General features: G+C 37.0%; 1 protein-coding gene across 12 annotated transcripts in view; it reads left to right on the plus strand.

Moving 5' to 3' along the window:
• TTC3 (tetratricopeptide repeat domain 3) overlaps nt 1-27,184 on the plus strand; it is a 144,139-nt gene that overhangs the window by 1,405 nt on the left and 115,550 nt on the right. For 2 of the 12 annotated variants that reach the window (XM_007183754.2, XM_057545599.1), the window contains exons 2-10: nt 11,449-11,603; nt 12,349-12,391; nt 12,715-12,865; nt 13,337-13,424; nt 14,623-14,676; nt 15,792-15,912; nt 17,930-18,015; nt 19,086-19,180; nt 20,295-20,357. The exons of 4 other annotated variants lie outside the window; for them this stretch is intronic. In XM_007183754.2, the coding sequence (XP_007183816.2) occupies nt 11,460-11,603; nt 12,349-12,391; nt 12,715-12,865; nt 13,337-13,424; nt 14,623-14,676; nt 15,792-15,912; nt 17,930-18,015; nt 19,086-19,180; nt 20,295-20,357 (845 nt within the window). In that variant the 5' untranslated portion in view covers nt 11,449-11,459. Of the gene's footprint in view, nt 1-1,686; nt 1,793-8,608; nt 8,824-11,448; nt 11,604-12,348; nt 12,392-12,714; nt 12,866-13,336; nt 13,425-14,622; nt 14,677-15,791; nt 15,913-17,929; nt 18,016-19,085; nt 19,181-20,294; nt 20,358-21,742; nt 21,988-22,942; nt 23,407-27,184 lie in introns of those variants that run through there. 6 more of the 12 variants (XM_057545603.1, XM_007183762.3, XM_057545600.1 and 3 more) reach the window with 5 other exon arrangements.

Below are 27,184 nucleotides of genomic sequence, written 5' to 3' on the forward strand. Positions count from 1 at the left end.
AATGTGCATTTTATCCTATTAGAGACCCATTACCCATTAGAGACCCAACTACTCCTCCTCTTGCTCAAAGGTTCGTGCTCTGCGCTCAAGGGCTGCGTTTTGGTGTCTGTTTCATTTGCTCAATTTTCTTACTCTTGCCTAATTTTCCGGTTTTTTCTTCTTTTTAATTTCTGGAAGATTTCACACATAAAATACAGAGGGGTATCTAACCAATCCATGATTAAGATTCACAGATGTAATTATTTTGCCGAATTTACTTCAGATCCTCTTTTTAATTTAAAAGAACTAAAATTGCAAAATATGGAGGTGCTCTCAGTTCCTGCCCCTCCTTCCGTAGAGGTTGTCACTGTGTTTAGGTTTGTGTATATCATTCTCTTGCATATTTTATACTTTGATCACGGTGAATCCATAAACAATATATAGGGTTGTGTGTTTTAAACTTTAATGGTATTAAACAATGTGTCTTTTTGCAACTTGCTTTTTTTGATCAGCATCACATTTTCAGATTTACATATGAATAAATTGGATAATTGTGTTTGGTTCATTCATTTTAATTGCTGGTATAGAATTCCATTGTATGAATATACCATAATTTACTTATCCGTTTTCCTGTTGATGGGCTTTGTTTCTGGTTTTTGACTCTAAAAACAATCCTGCAATAAACATCTTTGTACTTGTCTGCTTTGTGCACACGTTTGGAAGTTTCTCGAGAAAATACACCTAGTAGTGGATTTGCTCTATACTAGGATATATGCAACTTCAACGTAACTAAATATCACAGAAGCTCTCAAAGTGGTTGCACTAATTTTCACTCTCACTGGTATTGAGTGAAGACACCCATTTGTCACAGCCTTGCTAACACTGTATGTTACCTGACTTTTACATTTTTGCCTTCTGTTTACTGACCAGCTTCCTTATAACTTTAGCTTGCGGCTAAATTTGCTTGTAGCCACCTTGGCTTCTGCTCTAGCCCTGTGTCAGCCTATGGGTTCATCTCTCACAGTTAACTGGCTCAGTCTTTATCTCATTTGGTTCTCATAAGATTAATTCCAGTAAACATTTATTTTGTACCTAATGTATCAGTTCCAATGGTTGATGTAAGATAATTCCATGGTATGTTAGATGTACCTCTCTAATAGCAGGTGAGGTGATTTAATTACTTTTTTGCATATGATGAACGGTTTTAAAAAAATCTTCTTTCCTCTTTAATGTAATATTTGATACTTTCAAAATATGTAACATATATGCAAGTTGTGAAGCAAAACAATAAAATGAACACCTATCAACCCACCACTCAATCCAAGAATCAAAATGATCAATCCAGAAATCAAAATGACCGATATTGAATGTGCTCACCTCCAGAGTGACTACTATCCTAAATTGTGTGTGTCATTCCTTGTTTTTTAAAAAATAATTTTATCAGATATGTATACATCCCTCAACAATGTATTGTGTGGTTTCTATTGTTTTTGAATTTAAAAAAAGGAATACTGGATACAGCTTTCTGGGTCTTGCTTATTTCACTCAATGTTATGTTTCTAAGAGTCACTGATATTCAGTATAGATGTAAGTCATTAATTTTCACGGCTGTGTAATATTCTATGGGTGAATATAACACAGTGTATGCGTTCTTCTGTTGATGAACATTTTGGTTGTTTCTAGGTTTTGCTATTTTGAAGATTCTTGTACATATCTTCTGGTACATAGTTGCAAGAATTTCTCTACTTTTCACACTGGGGTATATGACCTCTGGGAAAGTAATAAAGATTTTCTGAGGAGTACTTGGGCACAGGTAATATTAATGAATCAATTTGTGATCATTAAATTCCATGTGTACCCTTTTGTAAAACTGGTAATGCCTGAAGCCTGTGACAGAAACTTCCTCCTGGTTCTACTTTCTCACCTTCCCTCTCACAGTAGCACTTCTGCCTTAAATTAGGAATGCATAGCGCTCACCCATATGGGATCTTACCAGGGTAGTGTCCCAGTTGAAAAACTCTCCATGGAAAACAAAAGGATAATCTAAAATACATGCAGCTGTAGTGTTAGGGAACACCTCTTTTAATCCAGACACTTCCCATCTCTTCAAGAGCTGCATTTCCAATAAAATGTAACTTTTATGTTTAATTATCAGCATATATACTAGTTATTTTTTGATCAACTCTATGCTGTAATAATTATGATGTTTTAAACCAATGATATGCCAGTTTTAAAATGTCACTGTGATACTCTAGAAATTCATCCTTTGCAATTATTTAAACTTGGGGCTGAAATTTTTTAGATGTCGTTTTAAAGTGTGAAGAATATGTAATTTTTAAAGTGTGGTTTGTGAGTAAAAAAATGTTGGAATACCACTGTGGTAAGCTATTTGCTAGAAGTGGAATTGCTGGGTTATGGGGTATGAATGTTCAGCTTTACAAAATGATACCAAATTGTTTTCTGAAGTGGTTGTACCAGCTTATACTTTGGCAAGCAGTTTTGTCAATTTATATACTTTGATTAGTAGTGTGTAAGAGGTATAGTTGATCTATATTCTCTGCAACACTTATTACTGTTAGACTTCTTAATATTTGTAAATCAGATGGATATGAAATGATGTGCATTGTGGTTTTAATTTGTATTTCTTGATTGCTAATGAGTTTGAGCATCTTTTCATTTGTCTGTGAACCATCTGTCCTTTTTGTTCACAAAAAAATACCTCGTCATATCTTTTACCCATCTTTCTGTTGGGTTGTCTTTTAAAACTAACAAACTGGTAACATCGTTCCTTTATTGAGTATACACGTTGTAAATATCTTCTTCTAGTTTGTGGTCTGTCTTTTTGCACTTCATGGTGTATTTTGCTGAACAGAAGTTCTTAATTTTAATTAATCTAATTGGAAACTTTCCCTGCCCTGGGATTATAAAGTCGTTCTCCTGTGTTTCTCTTTAGAAGTTTTTAAATGACGCCTTTCACATTTAAGTTCATAATCCATCTGGTACTGATTTTTGTATATGGTGTGAGGTAATGATCCACATTCATTTTTTCCCCCCATGTGGCTACAGTTGACCTCACTCCGTGTATTGAATTGGCCCGCTGTTCACTAATGATCTGCTGAACCACCTCTTTTACATGTTTAATTTCTGTGTGTGTGGGTCTGTTTCTCGTTTGCCTTTCTGTGCCACTTGTCCACTTGTCTATCTCTGTGTTGATACCACACTGTTGTGATTATTAATGCTACAGCTTTACCTGAAATCTTGATATCGGGGGGGGGCACTCGAGTCTTAGCTGTTCTTTAACAGCTTGTCATGTGACATGAAAAACTCTTTGGGAATAAATTGGAATGATTGAAATCAGTTTGGGGGAGACTTGAAATCTTTAAGATTTGAGGTGTGTATTTCCATTTATTTAGGTTTTTAATGTTTTTTGATATAGTTTTTTTTTTTAATTAATTTATTTATTTATAGCTGTGTTGGGTCTTCGTTTCGTGCGAGGGCTTTCTCCAGTTGCGGCAAGCGGGGGCCACGCTTCATCGTGGTGCGGGGGCCACTCTTCATCGCGGTGCGCGGGCCTCTCACCATCGCGGTGCGCGGGCCTCTCACCATCGCGGCCCCTCCCGTTGCGGGGCACAGGCTCCAGACGCGCAGGCTCAGCAGCTGTGGCTCACGGGCCCAGTTGCTCCGCGGCATGTGGGATCTTCCCAGACCAGGGCTCGAACCCGTGTCCCCTGCATTGGCAGGCAGATTCTCAACCACTGCGCCACCAGGGAAGCCCTTTGATATAGTTTTGTAAATTTTTTCTTACAGATCTAACACTTTTTAAATGTTGATTCCAAGGTTTCTAGTAGTTTTGTTGCTGTTACAAATGATGCTTTTTAGATTCTATTTTCTGACTGTTCATTGTTAGTTAATAGAAATTCAATGGATTTTTTACATTGATCTTCAGTCATCCACTTGATAAACTCTTATTCTGATACATTTTCTGTAATTCTTTTGGGTTTTGTATGTGGACAGTTATATCACTTGCAAATAGTGACACTTTTGGTTCTCCTTTCCAATTATTTTCCCTTAATTTTTTTTTCTTGCCTTAATTTGTTGGCACACTTTTAGATCTATGTTCAGTGGATGTGATTATGGTTATTCATTAGAAGTGATTATAGAGAGCATACATGTGATTATAGTGAGACTACATGTCTTATTCCTGATTTTAAAAAATTGTTTCCCCCTTAAAAATGTTTGTTACGAGTTTCTATAGATACTCTTTATTAAGTTAGGGGAATCTTTGTTTGCAGTTTTGTCACGTGCTTTTCTGCATCTGTTGACAATATCTTGTGGTTTTTCTCCTTTAATCTGTTAAGTGTAATAGATTCCAATTTATACATTTAAAAATTCTTAATTCTCTTACATTCGTTCCTAAGATAAACACAAATTGACCTTGATGGACTGTCTTTTTTTGAACTGATGGGGTTTGGTAGTATTTTATTTAGGTTTTTGTATTTGTTTGTGAATGAAATCACCTGTTGTTTTTCTTTATTGACTATCTTGTCTGATTTTGGTTTTCAGGTTACACTGGCTTTATGCCATTTGCAGAGTAGTTTCTTTTTTTCTGTTCCCTGGGACAGTTTGGATTGGAGTGATTTGTTTCTTAAAAGTTTGGTGGCCTTTATCTGTGAGATCATTTGGATCTAATTTTTTGTGTGTGGAGGACTGTAAATTGTTGATAATTAGCAATTGAATAGTAGTAGGACTTCAGGTTTTCCATTTCTTTTAGTCAGTTTTGGAAAATTTTATTTATTTTTAAAAATTTATTGGCATCAAGTTCATGGTATTGTCTTAATTCTCTTTAATCTCTTTTACTTGTAGTTATGTTCCCTTTTCTCATTTTGAATATTATTTGTGTGCGACTTTTTTTTCATTATTTGTGTGCGACTTAATTTTCATTAATTTTTTTCAAGTTCATGGTATTGTCTTAATTCTCTTTAATCTCTTTTACTTGTAGTTATGTTCCCTTTTCTCATTTTGAATATTATTTGTGTGTGACTTTTTTTTCATTAATTTTGCCAAAAGTTAGTCTATTTTATTAATCTTGCCAGAGGATGAATTTTTGGCCTAATTTGTTCTATTTTTGTTTTTTAGTTCATCGATTTTTTTCTCCTTTATGATTTCCTTCCTTTTCCTTCTTTGAGTTTATTGTTTATTATTTTTCTAACTTAAGTTGCATGATTAACTTACTAATTTTCAGTCATTCCTGTTTCCTACTATCAGCATGTAAAGCTATATGCTTCCTCACAGTTCATTTTTGCTTTATGTAACATGGTTTAATTTATGGTATTTTCATTAACTTTTAAATTTAAGTATTATTAAAATTCCTATTTTGATTTCTTCTCTGACTTATGTGTTTTAAAGTTTTCTTTAAAATATGCTTTAAAATTTCTAAATGTTTCTTTATTAACATTTTTCCTTTTCGTTCATTTCGTAATTGTGTTGTCAGAGAATGTATTGTATATTTTATCTTTCTGAAAACATTTGTTTGCCCTTGCTTTATGGCCTTGTACATAGGGAATTGTGATAACTATTCTGTGTGTACTTGTGAAGAGTATGTATTCTCTAGTTACGTATGTGTTAGATCAGGCTTGTAAATTGTGTTGTTCAGACTGTCTATATTAATTTTCAGTTGTTTGACCTGTCATGAGAGAGATGTAGTCTTCCACTGTTACCTTCTAACAGACTTCCTGTAGTTCTAACAGTTTTCATTTTTATGTATTTTGAGACTATTTGATTAGATACATGCAAGCTAAACATTGTTTTCCTAGTGGGTTGAACCTTTTCTGTTATGTTGTGGTTCTCTCCACGCTTAATTTTGTTTTTTGTCTTAGGGTCTGTTTGGTCTATCCCACCTTTCTTTTGGTGGTAATTTACCTGGAATAACCTTTTTCTTCATTTTCATGTCACTTTTCTTATGTCCTTAGATTTTAGGTATCTCTTACGAAGAATATATTACTAGATTTTTCTTTTAATCCAGTCAGGTAATTTATGATTTTTAATTGGTACTTTTAGAAGTTAGTTCAGGTCTCTTGGTGGTCAACTCATTTTTTTATCTAAAATTATTTTTATTTTACCCTTGTTCTTGAGGATAATTTTGATGGGTATACAGTTCTAGGTTGATGCTTTATTTTCTGTTTATATGGTAAATATATTATTCTACATGGAAAGTTGTCTGCTGCCAGTTTTATTTACGGTAATTTGAAGAAAATATTATTTTTCTTCTGGCTGCATTGGATTTTCTGTCTTTGGTTTACATCTTCACTTATAAGTCTAGATGATGATTACTTTTTATTTATTCTATTTTGTATACATGTGTTTCCTGATTCAGAATTTTGTCTTCATGAGGTCTAGAAGATTCTGAGCCTTGTGCCCTTTAAATACTTTCTCTCTGATTTTATCTATTTTCTCCTTCTGGAAATTTAACTGGATATATATGTATTAGACTGTTTCCAGATCACTTATTTTTCGTCTTGCATATTTTTCATTTCCTTGTATCTTTGCCAGAACTTAAAGTGCTGGGTAATTTCATCAGGCATATGTTCTTGTTCATCAATTTTCTCTTCACCTGTGCCTGATCATCTATTTGACCCATGTGTTTTATTTTCCTTTACTTTTAACAATTATATTTTTAATTTCTTAAAGTATCACTCGGTTTTTTCTTAGCTATACCCAGTCATTTTTTGTAGTCTGATGTTGCTTGCTCATTTTTTTGAATCTATATTCTGTAGACTGGCAATCCCAATGTCTGATGTCCTCAGGGGTCTAAATGTATTGCTTGTTTTTTCTGTTGCCTCCCTTATGGTGGATTGTCACCTCCTGTGCTTAGAGATTTTCAATTATGAACTCCTGATTGATTGATATTTCTCTGTGGGAATTTTGAGAGTCTGATTTGGGGGTACTTTCCTTCTGATAGGATTTGTATTAGCTTTGGCTGGGAGCTTTACGTGGGACCAACCTTTCAGTTTTCTCACTTTGCTTCTGGCCCATGATCCCACTATTGCTCTTGGCATTATGATTTATCATTGTTGACTGTCAGGTTTAGTTTCTAGCTAGAGGTTTGTTGCTTTGGGGGGAAAGGGAGGTTTTAAGTGTTGGCTATTTCTATGAGCTCAGCAAAATTTAAAAAATCTAGCATCCACTTTGTTTTGCAGTCATGGAGTGCCCCATTAGTTCATCATAATTGATGGACTCAGAAGTCCTTTACATTAGTATTTAATTTTTGTAGTATATTCATTTTAGTTTGTGTTAGGAAAAAAAATTCTGTCTTACCAAACTTAAGATTTCTTGGTGGTAACAAACTTTCTATTAATACAAGCTTACATCTAAGTTAAAATTTGAGTTAGTCTAAATAAAAATATTAAATAGGTAACAGTACAGTTGACAAGTGGATTTGGCAAAGTTTTCTACTTTGGGGTATGCAAATTTAAAATTTGGGAAGCACTGAGATAGGGAATCAAGATGAGTAGGACACAGTGTGCCCTCTGGACATAGTGAACCTACAGAGAGAAACCTGTAATGACCAAACAGTATGAAAATTGCTGTCAAAAAGATATGAGCAGGGTGCTCAGGGCTGACAGAGAAGCGGTGCAAAAATAAACTTGGTGGTAGTGAGAAGTTCAGGAAATGCTTCCTGCAATCGAGTATTAAGGACTGGTAGGCATTCTGATTGCAGAATAAGCTTTGTTTAGAAATGACAGACACCTGAGTATGACTGGCTTCTACGTTGCATGTCACGGAGTGACTAGAGAAATGCAGGAACAGGATCACAAAAGGCCTTCTGTGCTATAGTAAGGAGTTTGGACTTTATCCTGAAGATGATGAGAAGCTGCTGAATTATTTTAAGCAGTAAAGTGTTATGATCAGAGTTTTAGGGGATGCCAAGATTGAAGGCAAGTCACCAATTAAGAGACTGCTTGTTTAAGTAGTTCAGAGGAGAAAAGATGGAGCTACAACCAAGGCATTGGCAGTGGCCATGAAGAGGTGTATGTGGTAATTTTGGATTCCTTAGAGGAGTCGAAAGGACAGAACTTCATGGTTAGGTTGGTTAGGAATGTGGAAGGAGACTGGGGGAGTCTAGATTGACCTCCAGATTTCTGGTTTGGGTAACCAGGTGGCATGTAGAGCAATTAACTGGTAATATACAGAAAGAGGAAAGAACTTGGTTTCATTTGTTCTTGAGGAAAAAGATAAGTTTGTTTTTGAACTTACTGAATCTGAGAGGCTTGCGGGACATCTTGGTTAAGACCCAGTAGCAGTCGACAGGGAGGGTCTAGAAGTCATGAGATGCAACCCAGCCTGGAGAGATTTGAGAGTCTTCAGCATTTGGACATGTCAGATGTGGTTTGCTACAGTGAGTATGAGGTAATTTAAAGTAGTACACAGATAAAAAAATTTTAATAGTTAGGAATTTAACGTGTCTGAAAAACGTAAGCTGTATTTCAAACCTATAGTATCATGGATATTATCACTTAGGCCAAGTGAGCCCAAAAAGAAGAGAATATTAAGTAAATAAAATACGTGGGATCTGTGGAAATGGCAAAAATTGTGGTGAAGCTATGCAAATGATGGAAGTTCAGAAAGTGCTGTTTTAAGCCATGGGTATGGTGGATAAGGTCACCCAAGGAGAGAGTAAGCGTGAGAAGAAAAGAGAGTTGACATTTGGGTGGCGGGGAATGGAGAAGAAGAGCCCATGGAGACTGAGGAAGAGCAGCCAGAAGAATAGGAGGAGAACCAGGAGAAGATGGTCTTTGGAGTCCAAATGAAGAGTTCTGAGAAGGAGGAAGTGGTCAACAGCGTCAAGTAAGTTGTAAGCTGAAAAGTGCTCTTTGGAATTAGCAATTAAGGGAGACCATTTAGTTAGAGGCATCCAAATAGCAGATTAAAAAAACATTTATCTAATATGTTAATGATAGCTGATATTTGTAGTGTTTCCTATATACTGTGTGCTATTAAAAGCACTTTAAATGAGTTAATGGATTAATCAGATAGGTAGGGTTGCTGTCCTCATTTGATTAAGTGAGGAAACTGAAGCCTACAGAGGTTAAGTAACTTGTCCAAGATCACACACTCAGGAAATGGGAGAGCCAGGATTCAAGGCCAGGCAGTCTGGTTCCAGAGTCCATGCTCTTAACCACTATGCCGCATCGCCTCTCTGGTTAAAACAAAACAGAAAATAAAAGTAACACCAATGTCGTAAGTACGGTACAGTTGGTGTAGGGCATGGTATCAGTGAGATATGCCAGGCTGTGACCGACCAGCATGGTGTCACAGTGGCTCAGTCTGCCAGGTATGAGCACGTTAATTGTATTGTAACTGATGCCACGATGGTGATGTGTGGACTGTGACAGACCATTCTTGGCTCTTTCTGTATTTATATACAAAAAACATTTGCAAGACAAATGAGTTTAAGAGTGTATATATTTCCCAGAATAGCATATGTCCCATATTATGTGCCATACTTTGGGTGCTAAAATGTCTTTTTATTTTTTCCAATCATTGTTTACTTTTGGAGTTAAATTCTCTAAACTCTGGAAGTATTGTTCATCTAGAACAGGTCAGGTTCCGGACATTGTAGATACCCGGTCTACTGGAAAAGGTCGCTAACGGCTTTACTGAAGCAGCTTCCCTTAAATGGTGGAAGTGGAAACCCAATATTAGGAAAGTGAAAATAAACGAGAATGGAGGATTTGAATGGCAGAAAAGGAAGAATTCTTGATGAGGTTGAAGAATGTGGTAGGAGTTAGGGGAGACGTAAGTCGTAATGATTCCTGGGTGTGGTGGGAGAAGAGCTAATCAGAGTTAAAGATTTAAAAACTGGTTTAGACCTGGGCAGTGGTCCAAGGTGTGGCCTTGTGAAGGAAGAGCCTAGGTGAGGTGGGCCGCGAATTTCATTTTAGTTGAGAAGGTGGTTGCACTGCAAGGCTAGAGTCCTGAAGGGTTGTCCACACGGACGTTGGTGTGGCTGGAACGATGATTGGAGGAAAGAGGGGAACACTGTGAACTAGTTGCCCGTGTTCTTAAACGTGACAACAGCCAGGAGGCAGCTAGACGGCAGTGACAACGAAACGTAGATCTAGTGAAATACAGTGTTTGAGAGGAAACTGTGGAATCAGAAGACCTAGGTTTGAATCCTGCCTAGCTTGGTGACCTTGAGCAAATTACTCAGTTTTGCTATGCATGTTTTCCATCTGTACAGTGACCATGATAATAATTGGGCCTGCAAAGAATTGCTGTGAGGATCGGTGAGATGGTACGCATAAAACGCCTGGTACAACATAGGACAAATGGTACCGGCAGTTTGCTAGGAAGGTGGTCATTGGTCTTCGCTTCTGATATTGTGAGGTTGTTGTACAGCAAATTGGGCATAAGAAGAAGGATTACTTAAAGAAACAGATGTGTTTTCCAAGGACTGATGGTGGTCTTGCTTAGGAAAAAAGAAACTTGGTTTATCATAACAGTAGTGGGATAATAGTGGTGAAGTGAACAGGTATAAAAAATGGTGTTAATGGTGGTGCTGGTGATGATAGGAAAAGAAAGCCACTACTTGGGCAAGAGTTACAAGTAATAAAATGCTGCATTTTCCAGTGATATTTAGGTTTTGTAGCTATTCACTGATAGCTATGCATTTTTGTTATTGAACTTTCTTCAGGGGAACACACTTTAGTCTGAAACTCTAGCCCTAATTCCCCTTCCCCCCACTGAAGTACTTGTTTTAAGAGCATGGTCGCTGATAATGTAAGGGGCGTTGCTGCTGCTGCAGCCTAATGTGCTGTAGTTGTTGTGAGAGCATTAGGAGCAGCGATTGCTGGGAGGATGGCAGGTCTGGATGCGGCTGTGAGGGGTTAGGAGGCTACATACTCTCCCTGTACCACTTCAGCTCTGCCCCTTTGCCCGGGACAGACACACACACTGAGGCATGGATAGGAGAATATGAACAGCTGAGAGGAAACCGTTTTCTCAGTGGAGTCAGGATTTAGTTCCAGCCAGGAGGTTGAGAATGTGGCAGAGTTTCTGTATGATGAAACAGCATATTTCACAGAGGCAGTAAAAGCAGTTGGGGTAAAAGGGCAGCAGTGGAAAGATGTCTTTTGTTCATTCATCTAGGCACATACAAAGATGAATAAGATGCCCTTATCTTCCATCTAAAGGAGATATGTAAATAGTTAAATTCAGGGTAGAGATGGTGATTCTTTGAACCTGACAAAAAGAAGAAATAGATTAAACTGATACTCGAGGAGAGTCAAGCGGAAAGACTAGCGAATGAGGATGAGAATCTTCCAGAGCTCAATGTTCTCATTGGAGAACTTGGTCACTTGGGGCGTAAGTTCCAAGTATTTTTCAGATATACCATAGAAGCTAGGAAAACTGCTTCTCATATCACCTCAAATGATTTAATTATTGATTTGGGTTTTGTTGTGTCCTTAGGATGGTGCACCATGGACGATTTTGCCCTGGGAAATTTCACTGTAGCAGATTATGCCTTGTTAGAAGAGTGCCCTTCTGTGGATGATTGTGTCTTTGCCTCCGAATTTATGTCCAATGATTATGTTCGTGTGACTCAACTTTACTGTGACGGGGTGGTAAGTAGATTTCTTAACCTTTTTTTTTTTTTTGACCGCACTGCGTGGCATGCGGGATCTTAGTTTCCTGACCAGGGGATCAAACCCATGCCCTCTGCAGTGGAAGTGCAGTCTTAACTACTGGACCGCCAGGGAAGTCCCCTTAACTTTTTGTTTTTAACAGTATGTATTCTTAAAGTTTTCTTTTTTTTTTAAATTGAGGTATAATAGACATATGACAGTAGTTTCAGATGTAGAACATAAGGATTCAGTATATGTGTATGTCATGAGATCAACACAATAAGTTTAGTTAACGTCCATCACCATACATAGTTACACATTTTTTTTCCTTCTTATGAGAACCTTTAAGATTTACTTCTTGAAGGTTTTGTGGTATAGAGCTATCTGAGTAAAGACATTTTTGTGCTACACGAGATTTGATAGGGAGATGTGTATGGGTTTTGAAGAGGTCATTTCAGACGGAAAAGTAAGCAGTGCCTCAACAAGGAGAATGTGCAGTGCTGGTGAAAGCTTGTTTTCTGACTGGAGATGAGACTAAAGGCTCTCAGGGAGAGCCATAGAAACGGACTGGGGGAAACACTGAAAAGGCCAAAAGACTCATTGGTTGAAGATGTTGTATTCAAAGTGTAAAAGTAAACGTACTGTAAGTTTTTAGTTTAGTGTTGATAACCCTTACATTAAAAATCAAGGACTGTTACTTTTGCATTTACCAGATACAAGTCAAAAGAATTTTTTTCTTTTTCAGGGTAGACAGTATAAAGATTATACCCAAAGTGAGGGAAACTTAGGTGAGTACTTTGGTATTTTAATTTTAATTTGTTGAAACAGTTATCAAGGGAGGTTCATGCATTCACATCAACATAACAGACTTATATATCTTTACAAAGTTTATTCTTTATTATTCTTTTTCACTAGAAAGTAAAAAACCTTTCTTTGTTAAAATAGAGTTTTAGGTAACACTTAGATATTCTTAACATCTGACAGGTTAAAATATTTTATCCATTCATTTCTTACCTTTCCATATCCATTTTTGTCTTTTCCCTTAACAGTGTTGATTCATTCCAAAATGAGGCACAAAATATTAATTTAAAACTTTTTCTTTTTAATTAAGAGTTTGACATCTGCACTATGTGGTGTAGTAAACCTATTTCTATCCTGCAAGATTACTGTGATGCCATTAAAATACACGTCTTCTGGCCACTTCTGTTTCAACGTCAACACAGTTCTGTAATATCACGGTTGCACCCCTGTGTGGAGGCGAAGTAAGTTACTGCTTGTTAACCCATTTTGTATGAACAGTGTGAGTGTGTTGTCCAGTACTGAGGAATGCCAAGTGCAATGGAAGGCTTATGTCTCATTCTTGTATACTGTTCAACTCTACTTTTGTTTAATGGAGTGGAAAAAGTTAATACTTGGGATTTGGATATGAATGAATAATCATGGTAACATTATAATGAATGAAACTCTGAAGAGCGTTAGATGGTAGATTTGAAGCTGAATAAGGAAAAATTAATATGCTTGTTTATAAATACCAGTATTATAGTACAGAAGAAAGAAAAAAGTGTAGTATTTTGTCTACCTAATAAACAACTTATTATTACCTAGAGTGAAGTTAACAGAACTTAATTTTATTCAAATAGTTTAAATTGAGGTATAGCATATAGTTGTGTGTAAGATTCAATAAATTTTATATATGAGACCCTAATCTTTTAAAAAATAAATTTATCTTTAAGCAGTTCTCATGCTTCTGAGATAAGTTTGAAGAAATTACAACATCTTGAGTTGATGGAAGATATTGTGGATTTGGCAAAGAAAGCTGCGGTAAGTGATAGAATGTGTTCCTCTCCCGCATTTCAAGAATATAGATATTTATATGGTATTAGGCCCATGTTACTAATTTATAGTGGCTAACGGGTAATGGTTAACCTGAGCTTATTCTGCTATCCATGAGTTTGTGCTGGGTATTTGAGAGATCAGGTAGATGGCTGTTTTCATGGTTCTGACATGACATGATGAGAACCAGGCCTGCTCCTTGTCGTTAACAAATAGACATTAGAATTTGTCACAAATGGAAGTGTGCACCTGGTTCACAGAAACCTTTGCTGCAGGTTCTAAAAGTGATGGGTTCTATCTTGTAATGTAAAATCATGCCACTGTTAGCACCATCACAACAAATATTTTTTCTTTGGGGTAAACTTTATCATGTCAGGTTTGAGGAGGTATCCCTGTACTACACTGGAGGGGTTTTTTCCCCTTGAAAGCCATTTAATAATTTTTCTCATTTCAGTTGGTTATGGAGCCAAGTGTTTTTCTTGATAATTCTGATTGCAAACTTAAATTTAGAAAGGGCATTCTGATATTTATTTCCTGCAGATTAATCCTCTGCGGCAACTTATATCAGCCAGTGTAATTTTTATTTTATTTTATTTATTTATTTTTGGCTGCGTTGGGTCTTCGTTGCTGCGCACGGGCTTTCTCTGGTTGTGGAGAGCGGGGGCTACTCTTCATTGCAGTGCACGGGCTTCTCATTGCAGTGGCTTCTCTTGTTGCGGAGCACGGGCTTCAGCAGTTGTGGCTCGTGGGCTCCAGAGTGGAGGCTCAGCAGTTGTGGCGCACGGGCTCAGCAGCTCCGCGGCATGTCGGATCCTCCCTGACCAGAGTTCGAACCTGTGTCCCCCGCATTGGCAGGTGGACTCCCAACCACTGCACCACCAGGGAAGCCCAGCCAGTGTAATTTTATAAAAAAATTTAGGTGTAATGAACCATACATCTAAAAGTTTAAAATCCATACATCTAAAAGTTAAACTAAATCATTTTATTATTAGAACCCTGTGTAAGACTATTTCTGACTTGTTTTAGGGTCCTTAAGAGGTAAATTGCGCATGAAAGTGCTGTAGAAAGTGGACTACTATGTACATACAGTAGTATTCCTAAAATGTAGAATTTTTTTTTCCACTAGAAAATTAAAGTATGATTGGCCGAATAAGGAAAAAAATGTTTTGTCTTTTCTGTTTTGCAGAATGATTCATTCTTTATTGGAGGCTTATTGAGAATTGGTTATAAAATAGAAAATGTAAGTGTTAACATGGGAATACGATACAACCATTTTGAATAAGTGGCAGTTTTCTCACTTCTCATTGCCCCCTGTATCAATACTAGGCCCACAGAGTCAACATTTTATAGGTAACATTTAGTAGTACTGCTTTCTATATTTTGCCTAAGCAATCTCCTTGTTTGGGGGGTTTGCATTATTATCATTTTTTTCCCCATATATGTAGTGTAATTTTGAGCCTCCTTACAAGTTGATTGTTTTTTCTCTTTTAGATTATTTACCTGGCATATGTTCTCTCCCAAATGAAATTATTAGGCCCCTGGTATGAACATTTTTTGATACACAATTACTAGATGATCTCCAGATACATTGTAGGATCTTAGCTCCCCGACCAGGGATTGAACCTGGGCCCCTCAGCAGTAAGAACACAGAGTCCTAACCACTGGACTGCCAGGAAATTCCCAATAAACCAATTTTTAATGCTACTGGTGACATAAACATGTACATGTTTCCCTTAACATGTTGACACCAGCGTTGATGACTTCATTATTTAATTTCTGAAATCTTTTCCGACACGAGAACTATGAATTATACTTCTGTGAACTCTGGACCCTTCGTGAAGGTCATTGCACTGAGTGCTCATTTGCCCAACCATGCCCTCCTCTTGTTGCCTATATGCTTATTCTTCTCTTTGCCACAGACCATTTAAAGTACATAGTCCCTTTAGTGAACCTTAATAGATACCGTTAATCTTAAGGTAAGGATGGAAGTCCTAGTTTAGATGAGATCTGAGACCCCTATTCACCTTGTGTTACTGTACTCTCCTGCTACCTAGGGCAGCCTCTGGCCAGGTTGTAGACCTCAACTTCCAGGTCTTTAATCATTGCAGCAGCATCCTGGGCTCTGAGGGTGGCCTGAGGTTACCTGAAGATATAACATATGTGAGTCTGTGGTCTCTGTTAACTTGTGTGTTGGGGTCTAGCTATTCTAGGTTACATGCTATAGTAATGAAAACATGAGCTTGTACAAGTTTTGTAATAAGAATCTGAAATACTATATAAGATAAATTTATAATGCCACATGTAAACTTAAAATTAATACACAAATCACATATTTCATCCCTCTTTTTGAAACAGAAAATCTTGGCAATGGAAGAAGCTTTGAATTGGGTGAAATACACAGGCGATGTAACAATTTTACCTAGGTTAGGAGCAGTTGACAATTGTTGGCCTATGTTAAGTATTTTCTTTACTGAATGTAAGTATAAATGCTTTAAATTGTTACTTGACTCAGTTTTATAAAGGTATTATTTTGGAAAATAGAACGTGTAGCTGTGATTTCTTGTTTATCTTAGGATTTTAAAAAATGTTTTTCTCTTATGAGTAAAAGCCTGAATAAGAGAACTTTAACCCTGTAGCTAATTATATTCTGTATTTCTTGTCATGATGATATCTGTGATGTTAATACTTTTTAAACATCCTAGCAAATGGATGCCATAAATTATTAATATATAATACCCAAAGAGACCACACTGGGGCTCATGTATTCTCATTCATAAGAGAAGTAACTGAGCTAAGATTATAATTTTCATTTCTCTGATGAATTTGTTATTCTTATATATGATGAAGCTGCCTTATATATTTTTTACCTTGTGAAATATTTTTCTCTAAAATATTTGAATGTTAGAACTGTTTTTATAGGGATCTTGAAACAGGAAGTATTTGGCTCTTTAGTTGATAATGACTGATAATTTGCCATTTCCATTTGCCATTTTGAGTAGAGGGCACATTTTGTACTCTTGACCTGAGTGTTAGAGAGAAATTAAGCTTAAATATGAAGACAGGTTTTTCTTTTTTTTAAAAAAATAAATTTATTTACTTATTTTTGGCTGTGTTGGTTAGTTGTGGGGAGAGGGGCTACTTTTTGTTGTGGTGTGCAGACTTCTCATTATGGTGGCTTCTCGTTGCAGAGCATGGGCTCTAGGCATGCGGGCTTCAGTAGTTGTGGCACATGGGCTCAGTAGTTGTGGCGCATGGGGTTAGTTGTTACGCAGCACGTGGGATCTTCTTGGACCGGGGCTCGATCCTGTGTCCCCTGCATTGGCAGGTGGATTCTTAAGCACTGTGCCACCAGGGAAGCCCCAAGACAGGTTTTCCTGATGTTTATTGGACGGTGGGCTGTATTACGTTGATAGAGGTTGTTCTCTTCGTTGTTTTGGAAGCCTTTAATTATAGCCTAGATTTTATGGTGGAAGTAAAGGACCAGTATCATGTACTGGGCACCCATTTGGGCTCGTTTCTGACTCTCTCTCTCTGTTCTCTCTTTTTATAATAGTTCTGCCAGGTAGATGCTGTGATCCTATTTTAGAAATGAGCAAACTTTGAGAGGTTAAATGATATTTCTTTAGTCTATTAAGTAGTAGAACCTAGATGAGAAGTCAGGTCTCTCTGATCTCAAAGTCCGGGTTTTTGTTCTATAATCTTATTCTGTCCCTTTAGTATTAGTTTACTTTATTTGGTCACCTTCCAAAATTCTTTCTTCAATCTTAAATTTTAGATACTGCTTTTGCCTTGGAAATGAATATGTTTGGCTAGAAGCGTAACTATAGTTTTGTTGCAATAAAATTATTATTCACCACTTAAAATCTTTTTTATAGAACAGCTTAAAATACAGAAAATGAGGTCTGATAAACTTTTAACATAAATTTCGGTTATTACCTACTGCATTTTAATTAGTTCATTAAATTTTTATGAGAATAATATTTCAAAAAATGTCAAATTTTAACATTCATGAGAGTCAAAATGTTGAATTGAGACATTTTAAATTCTTCATTTTTTTAATATTAAACACATTTTAGAAAGTAGTTTCTCAGGTTTTTGTTTTCAGAAATTTTAGTTAAACTTTGTGCCAGGTACACCATAGCTCAATAATGTTTGTTGAATTGACTTGAGTAATTATGAGGCCTATTTGGAATGTGTTATGACAGAGCACTGTTAACCACAATTAGAACTAGAGTAATAATAAACAAGATTTTTAAATGCTAGAAATAAAACAGATTAGATTCTTAGCACGCAATGAATCTAATGTTCTCTGAAACATTTTATCAGCTGTTTATTAAAAATATATTATTGATACATGTAAAAGATTATAAGAAACATTATTTAGAAAGTATAACATACTCAACCTACGTAGCCTAAGAATTAGAACATTAACAATACCAATTTGTTTTTTTTAAACAAATGTTCTCTCACTCTCTCCTAAAAATAAAATTTAGACAAGTATCACATTACTAAAGTTGTAACAGAAAACTGCAATTTGCTTGAAGAATTTAAAACTCAAAGTTGTGCGGAGTGTCTAGAGGTGAGAATAAATATTTACTTGTAAGTATATTTTAAGATTTGCTTGTTAGAACTTTTATTAACACTCAGAGGAAAGTTCAGTAAAACTGCTGTCAATACACAAGGAACTACTATAAAATTTGATAACATATTTGAGGGAAATTTTTAATAAATTTTGATTGGAATATTTATTTTGGAAGAGGAAGCCATCTTGATCAGAATTTTCTAATGTTATAGATTTTAAGAGTTAATTGAAAATAGAAATTTGATTTTTTTTAAATTAAAAGGCTTTTAATTAGTTGAGGGAATATGATTTTTCTTTGCCACCAGCTTTATTGACATGTAATTCACATGCCATACAATTCGCTCATAGGAAATATGATTTTAACTAAATTTTTAGAAAGGGATTTAGGAAAATATTTAATATTCTATTTAATTCTCTAGCTAAAGCCATTGATATAATCCAGTAAATAATAGTTAATTTGTTTATTTTGAAAATGTGAAGGTTTGAGGTGAAAAGTTTTAGTTATATCTGTAGCATCTTTGATTTCATTTTTTGTTGTTGGTTGTTTTTTTTTTTGTTTTTATTTCATCCTTGCTATAGGTCACCTCATTTTTTTTGGGGGGGGCAGTTAGTCTAATCAACAGTGCCTATATGTTATTGATTTATATATTATTTTTTAAGCACTCAGGTTTGTTGAATAACATCACATTTTCTAACCTAAAATTAAAATTCTACTTGGATCTTATTTCTTTTCTGCATATGCAGGCATATCAAGGTCTGTTTAAAAGTGGGCCTGCCAGATACGGTACACAAGGGGTAAATTGTTAGTGTTATTCATAATGTGATGGCTTTGTTTACTTTTTAATATCCCTTTATCAAAGTTAGCGTCGAGTCATTAGAGGCAGACAGGTTTCTTTAAATGTATATTCCAAAATGTTGGGTATTGAATTCTCATTTTCTACCTAAGTAATCCCCCAGGTTATTTCTGATATCTGAGATAGAAACCCAGAACCATTTTTCCTAAATATTGGGGTTCCTGCTTGTCTTTGCGTTTAATTGATGGGTCTTCTTTTACCTTGATTTCTCAGCAAGGAGAACTAATGAAAATGAAAGGAAATGAAGAGTTTTCCAAAGAAAGATTCGATATAGCTATTATCTATTACACCAGAGCCATTGAATGTAGGTAAGAGCAAAATAGAACAATGAGACCCTTTTTATGTGGCAGATCAAGTTAGAATGCTAGTCATTAGAAAGAAACGCAAGATGAGGAATTGGAGAATATCATCGATTTGCTATGCAGAATATATTTTCTCACCCGTAGGTATTAGAAGCATGAGATGACCTGAGTAGATGAACTTACTAATCAAGTTGTATAACCCAAGCGAGTCAGATGAAATTGTAAATTTGCTTCTACCCTGCCCCACTTTTTTCCCAAGCTTTCCAGTACAGAGTCATCTGTTCTTTCTTGGTCTTGTTTTCCCTTCAACTAATTCCTTCCAAATTATTAACTGATAACAAAGGGTTAGTTACTAGTACTTAAGATGTCACCCATTCAGGGATTTGTGCTTTCTATGAGGGAATTTTTAAAGGGTAATAGTTGGAATTGTTGAGAGAATGCATGTGTTCTCTCTACCTCGTCTTCTGTTTGCTCAGCTGCTAGAATTCTGTAGCATTCCTGCAAGTGTGCCTCACCTGGCTCTTACTGACATCTTAGCTGGCCCACCTAATACTGTAGCAGCCTTAGGAGGGTGGGCTGTAGACAGCTACTCTCTCTGCTGTTTTACCCGTCTCCACAGGGAATGAGTGAATCCAGGTAGCACACCACATCTGAAAGCCTGCTACTCTGTTCTTCTAGGAAGAGGTAGAGGAACAGTAAGATAAAACCAAAGAGGACAAAACTTGAAATGAAGCTATTTAAATTACTGTTGTAATTTACAGGCTTCCTTTATTTGAGTTCTTTGTGAAGGTGGTACAGTTCTGACTTACATAAGTATTCTGTTCTCTACAGTTACAGCATACTTGTAGTTTGCTAGTTTTTTAATATGTCTCATTTGATCCTTGCAGCAGTCCTATGAGCTAGGCAGAAAAAGTAGAACTTTTTAATCTTCATTTTGAATACAGGGAAGTTTAAGTTGGTTTGAACAAGTTACTCAGGTAGTGAAGGAACAAGAACTATATTCTTTCTGCTCTGCCACACAGATGTAAAGTTTTTGAAAATTATTTCATGCCTTATGATTTCTGTGTTGTTTGTTCTGTATGTAATGTTCTTTACTGACGAAACATTCTTTCTTTTAAAGACCTGAAAATCACCTTCTTTATGGTAACCGAGCTCTTTGTTTTCTTCGCACTGGACAATTTAGGTAAGTTGGTTAAAGCGCCTAATCACTGAATTGTTAGGCTAAATACCTATCTTTGAGAAGTATTTCTGTTTTGCAGTTACGCCAGAAAATCCTTCAGTAGTTCTTCGGCAGAAATAGTTAAATGCTTAGAAGAGAGCTCTTTAGGCTTTATATATAAAAACAACAGTGACAGAAACAGCTATTCTGATTGAGTGGATAACATGCTATGCATAATTTTAAGCACTTCATATAGGTTATTTAATTCTCACAACACATTTAATAGATAATTATTCTCCACATTTTACATTTGGGCAAACTCATACCATTAGTAATTAGTAATTGTGAATTTGGTTCTACCCTGCCCCATTTTTTTTCAAGCTATGATGCAGTGATGCCAAGATTTGAACACAGATCTTATCTGATGATGTCAAAGTCTGTGTTTATAACACCTATATTACCTTCTTTTGCTCTATTAACTAATCTGTATAGTTCTGGAAGAATTTTTGCTGTATTTGTTTCCTCTGTCTTGGTATGAAAAAATTAAGTAAATATCCTTCATAAGTGAAGGAAAAGAAATTTAATGGTTTAACTCTGGGAGTGAAATCATAATTAATTCTTAGTTCCTCGTGTTCAACTAAGCTTTTATTTATTAGTTGAGAAAGATTGTTGACACTGTACCATGATTTTATTGTCTCAGTTTAAATTTTTTAGGACTTAAATATTAAGCATTAATGTTGAGCAGTGTAGACAACAGTTATATTTAACTGTGTTCTACCTTATTGTAAGAAGGGTTTCGGGTTGCTTCAAGAATACATCCACTCAGTAGAAAAATATTAAAAACAAAACAAACTAAAAAACCAAGTTAGAGCCTGGGATCCTTAGAATAAAGCTGCATAGGCATAAGGTCCTGCTTAGTGATTGATTATAATTCATATTTGCATCTGACCTTTCTGTTGCCCAAAATATAAAGAGAATACCCGACAAGTTACATAATTCTCACTGACCATGAAGAAAGAGGACACCAGTTGCTCAGGTGAAACTGTTTTCCTGGTGTTTAGTTCTGGAAGAAGTTTCATATATGGCTTAGAAGTAATGTGAACTGAGTGGTGGAGTAGAGAAGAACCTCAGCAACATTCCTGTTCAAAGGAAAAAACTCCCTGAGAGTACAGTTTTGGGTTTCATCAATAAATTTTTTCATTAAGTTTTCTCATGAAAGCAGAGAATATGATATCAGTTGTTTTTCAGGGAAAGCACTTATGTTGGGAGGTGGGAGTGGGGACTATAGTATATTCCAAGTATGAAGCTTTTAAAAATAACCTGTATGTTTTTCTTTTATTATAAACAGAACACTTTCTCATGGTAGAAAATTTGGAAAATACAAGAGTTTAAAAAGAAGAAAATAAAATCACCACCTCGGAGAATACCGCTGTATTAACGTTATGCAGCTTTTAGATGGCTTAAGCCGTGGATAAACCGAGGCTATCTAGTCTAGAGGAATGGATGGGCTTGACACAGTCTTCCGTCAATACCACTGTCCTCAACTGGTTCTGACAAGAAATGAGCTGCAGATGTCTTTAGATTATTGCTTCTGGCTAGGTCCAGAATTGCAGATATCCTGTGCTGTTTGAAGGTCAATCTGTATGCTTTCAAGGTGAATAGGTTGGGCAACTTGGCTAGCCTCTTGTGAAAATCGAGGCGCCTATCTGAAACCTTGATTGGGTGGAAGGTCATCCCCTCTGCATAGGGGATCGCCGGGAGCTGAGAGGCAAACCAGGGGTTTCTGCCCTCTTTCATGAGTGTTGAATGCTAGACACTCAAACAGGATCCTGCTAAAACTCTGCTGTAAAGGAGGTGCATCAAAGTAGAAGTACAGAAGCCAGGTAGCCTGGTGAGGTCCAGGTCAAGAGCAGGGTTGTGCATCCATCCTTGTACCTCTTCCTGCCGGTCTAGGTTTGTGATTCAACACCAATGAAGTTTTCTTTAGAGGCAGGTCAGCAGCATTTCCTTACTAGGCAATCACCAATATGTGCTGGATGCTTATTTAATGTCAGAAGCATTATGCCACGTTGGTTTCACTGTTGTTTCCCACCTCATTCATTGTTTATATGACTTGCTCAGTAACGTAGGGATAATGTTTTCTGAACCTGCAATACACGTAACTCCCGACCAAGTGAGTAGTTGATACGACTTCAGAAAAGAACATGTTGCCAGTGATTCAGACGTGCCATTGACTCAGGAGGACCCTCGCCATTTAGCTGGGTTACCGAGACTGAGGTGTTCTGAAGCTCTCACATCTGAGGGTTGGTAGGTCCGTTACGGGACTCTGGCTGAGCAGGTGCAGGAACAGCTGAGGGTGAAGCATCCGACCTCCCTGGCACTGTTCTGAGCATGCTGCGTGTATTGGCTCATAAAACCCTCACAACCCCGTGAGGTAGGTGCTGCTGTGTCGTTACAGGTGAGGAACCTGAGACCTGGGGAGGTCAGGCAGTGTCCTCAGACACTAGGTGGGTGTGATGGAGCCAGAATTTGAACCCAGGCAGCCTGGATGCAGAGTCTCTACTGTTAATCACCATAAGGTGATGATAGAATCAAACAACAATGTGAAAGTTGAAAAAAATTAAAAATTAAAATAATGGTCTAAATAGTCAATAAACATGATTATCCTTACAGGATGTGCAGATTAAAAACTGTGAGTCTCTCTTTCGTACCCATCAGATTGGCAAAAATTTAAAAACCTCATAACACCAAGTGTTTGAGAGGATGTGGAACAAAGGAAACTTTCATACTCGGCTGGAGAAAAGTGTAAATTGGTGCAATCACTGTGGAGAGCCATTTGGCAAGGTGAAGATGTGCGTACTCTGCCGCCCACTTCTGGGCTACCCAAGAAGATGTGTACGAGCCTTCATTAGAGCGTGGTTTTTAAGAGTAAAGAAATGGAAACAACCTAAAAGTCCATCAATAGGGGAATGGATAAAATGAATTATGGTATATTCATACAATGGAATTCTGTGCAGCAGTTAAAATGAATGCAATGTTGAGTGAAAAAGCAAGTTGCAGAATGATTTGTACGGTATGATGCCATTTATATGATGTTTTAAAATGTGCAAAATAATATGCATATCCGTAATTAATACATAGTATGTATTAACAATGTTTTTAAAGTGCATGGGCATGTTAAACACCAGGGGAGTGGCTGTCTCTGGGGAGGGAGGGAGGGAGGGTAAAGGACTGGAGCTGGGAAGGATGGTTCACAGTGGGCGTCAGCTGTAACAGACCTCTGCAAAAAGATCTGAAGTAAATACGGCAAAATGTTAAGATCTTGCTAAGCCGGTACATGGGTGTTGATTATGTTAATGTTATTCTCTGTACTTTTATGTATATTTGATAAAAAAGTAACACAAAGTGTAATTTAAAATGCGCATAAGATGAAAGAAAGAAAAAACATCAAACATTAAGGATAAAATAAGTGGAAAGTAATCTTGAAAAGAGAGAAATAGAAGTATTTTAAGACCAATGGTTGGGAGCCTGAGGTGAAGTATGTGTGGGGAAAATGCTTCACTCAGAAATGGTCAGAGAGTGGTGGAGGTTTTAATGCCGAATAGCCCCACTTGTAATAGCCTATACTTGTAAGTCTGGCCACCTTTGGGTGGGTATAGGGGAGCCCCGGAGTCAGTCAGAAAGAACCCTTACCACTCTCCAGAGGTGTGCACCTCCAGGTCTGCAGATGTTGCCCTGGGGAAGCACATGGAATGGGGTTGGGCTTAGGGAGGGGTGGGTGGAAATATGCTCCCTCCTGCCACTGCTTCTCCCTATTGAATCCTTCAAGCTGAGGAATGCGTGCAGTGTATCCCAGAATGCCTGGCTGGGGTGACATGTCCTTTTTATTCTGGTTTTCTGTAAGTTCACTTTTTAAGTATAATTTGAGAATTAGAGGGCATTTTAGAGTGATGGTTTTAATTGAAGTAATTAGAAATTCTCAGATTAGAGGGGAATCTAGAAAAAGCAATCAGGCATCTATAGCGTCTATAGTTACAATGATTATGCAAGGTATATGATTAGGCTTACTGTTTAATTCATTCTTGTGGGACTCATATGTGAAGATTCGAATTCTTTGGTGGGATGGGATAAATTGTGTAATGGGAAATGTAATTGGAAAAGGGGAAAGCTTAGCCTTGGATTTTTTTTTAAATTTACTTTGGAAAATGATGGAATTTTATTATTTATTTATTTATTTATTTTTGGCTGCGTTGGGTCTTCATTGCTGCACGCGGGCCCTCCCTAGTTGCGACGAGCGGGGGCTACTCCTCGTTGCGATGTGCGGGCCTCCCATTTTGGTAGCCTCTCCCGCCGTGGAGTACGGCCTCCAGGCGCGCAGGCCCCAGCAGATGTGGCACTCAGGCTCAGGAGCTATGGCGCACGGGCTTAGTTGCTCCGCGGCATGTGGGATCCTCCCGGACCAGGGCTGGAACCTGTGTCCCCTGAGTCGGCAGGCAGACTCTTAACCACTGCGCCAGCAGGGAAGCCCCAAACGATGGAATTTTAAAACTTGATATTTACTTTGACCTTTTGGGATTTAACTATCTACCTGTTATATGATATTCCCTTCTATTAGCTCCCAACTTGTGATTAATAGCAGGTGGATAGACTTTAAATTATGTGTGTATGTGTGTGTGTTTTTCTGAATTTCTCTGAGGCCTGAGGTGTAAATCAAGTCAATTGTATGTTTCTGTGAGAATTTCAAAAATCTTAATGTATGTGGGGAGCTTCAGTGTACGTGTTGGTTGGTGAATTATTCCTCACTCTTTTCCTTGTGTGGTCTCTTTATTTTGCTTAAAAGCTGCTGAATTTGCTTTTGAAGGAAAGAGTTATTTTTTCATTCTTCTTTGGGGTGCATCCCCTTTTTAAAAAGCAGTAACAAATGCACATCATAAAAAGTTGAGTACCAAAGGATAAGCTGAAAACTCTTGCCCAGCTGAAACCCATGCCCTAATTCCTTTCTTTTAGATTCTTGTGTATTTCCATGATATTGATATTTCATGACTATACTAGCACTTACTACATTGAACCAAATGAAGTTGCTTTTATAAATCAGAATAAGGCAGTTTTGTTTGGTTCAGTGTAATGTATATGTCCCTTTTTTTTTTTTTTTTTAACATGGGTAAGAGCATATTATACACCCTGTTGTACGTCTTGCTTCTTTTAATGTTTAAATCTTGGAGTTGTTGCATATCAGTGAATATAGAGATCTACCCTAGTTTTTATTCATGGCTGCATAGTATTTTACTCAGTGAATTAGTTTGTATTAGAATATAGCTTATTTCCAGTTTTAAAAATTATATACAGGAATATCCTTTTACTTACATTCTACACTCAGATGCAAGTATATATATATGTAGGATAAATTCCTGATAAAAATTTATTTTACTTGGATGAAAGAGCGTATGTAATTTTAATTCCAGACACTAACTTTTGATTTAAAATGTATGTGTTTATTCAGTCAATGGTTAATAGTCACTGCATATTTGACAGTAACTGACATTACATCTGAATCCTGCTTTTGTTGTTTCATTGTAAGATGGAGAACCTTGGGGAGTAATACTGTTACTTCTTTGTGGTCTGGTCAGGCCCTGAAAGTGATGATTTACAATAGGGGGAGAAATAATTCTTTTGTGGTATTCAAAGTTCTTACATACTTATATGTTGTGGTTTGAGAGAGTCAATTAATGGCATCTCCTTCCCCTCCCAAGTCCAGAATGAGCTAAGAGATGGAAGCAGAAGACAATTGGTGATGCAGTCTCGCCTCCATTACTAATAAAGTTGTTGGAGAACCGGGCCTTACGTCTGATAGCCAAGTGACTTATTATTAGTTCACCCATGTCACAGACAGAACCAGGCAACAGGGCCCTTGTGAACTTTAAGCTTGGAGGAGAAGGGAATCTGGTGTTATGTTGCTGTTTAAGATAAGGTCCCAAAGAAGGAAAAAGAAGAGGCTAAGCCCCATAGGATTGAGGCCTCTCCCCCACCATTAGATAAGTTATTATTCCCTCGGGGAAAAGTTAGTGAGGTTTGGGGAGAGGAGAGAGCTCGCTAGTGATTCATCTAGCCAATCCACATGGAAGCTAGAGGAGGGGGGAATAAGTGTTTTTTCATAACATAATTTAGGGCAAAGTGTAACATATTGTGTGTGAGGAACTAGATAGGGCTAGGGACTGGAGAAATACACTTTCCCATGTAACATGTAATAAATTGGAGCATCTCTGCTAGAGCTCTGTTTCTTACCCTCTGTTCAGTACACTTACTGTTGTGTCACACAGTCTTCAGGAGTGAAAAACCATCTGCATCTCTTGGGTTTTCCTGTTTTCATAGATGTATTGTGCAGGGTATTGCTGCTGCTAAAGTCAGTCCTGCCCTCCAGAGTGTTTAGACCCTGGGCTACAGTGACTTGGATGAGCAGTAACACGACGTAATTTACTCCACCCACTTTGCTTTCGTAGACGAATGTGGTCAGATGCTAGTAAATACGAAAATGTTAATATACATTGATATATTAATAAATATACTTATAACGTGATTATAATTATAATAGCAATATAATATATTACAGGTATTATAGTATTGTTTATTATAATAAATAACATTAAACACTGGTATGTTAGAAATGAGCAAAACCAGACATAGTCCCTGCGTTCTAGACAGTGGGCCAGCAGTGTGGGAAGGAGCACGTGGCATTCCAATTTTAGTATGTTCTGCCGAAGCCAGCACAGCATGTTGCGTTCATGGAATTGCTAGTGTGTCTGAATACAGAGAAGGAGGGGGTGAGGTGGTCAGGGGCTAGACCAAGGAGGGTT

Source organism: Balaenoptera acutorostrata, chromosome 4, assembly GCF_949987535.1.
Source record: "Balaenoptera acutorostrata chromosome 4, mBalAcu1.1, whole genome shotgun sequence".
NCBI lineage: Eukaryota > Metazoa > Chordata > Mammalia > Artiodactyla > Balaenopteridae > Balaenoptera > Balaenoptera acutorostrata.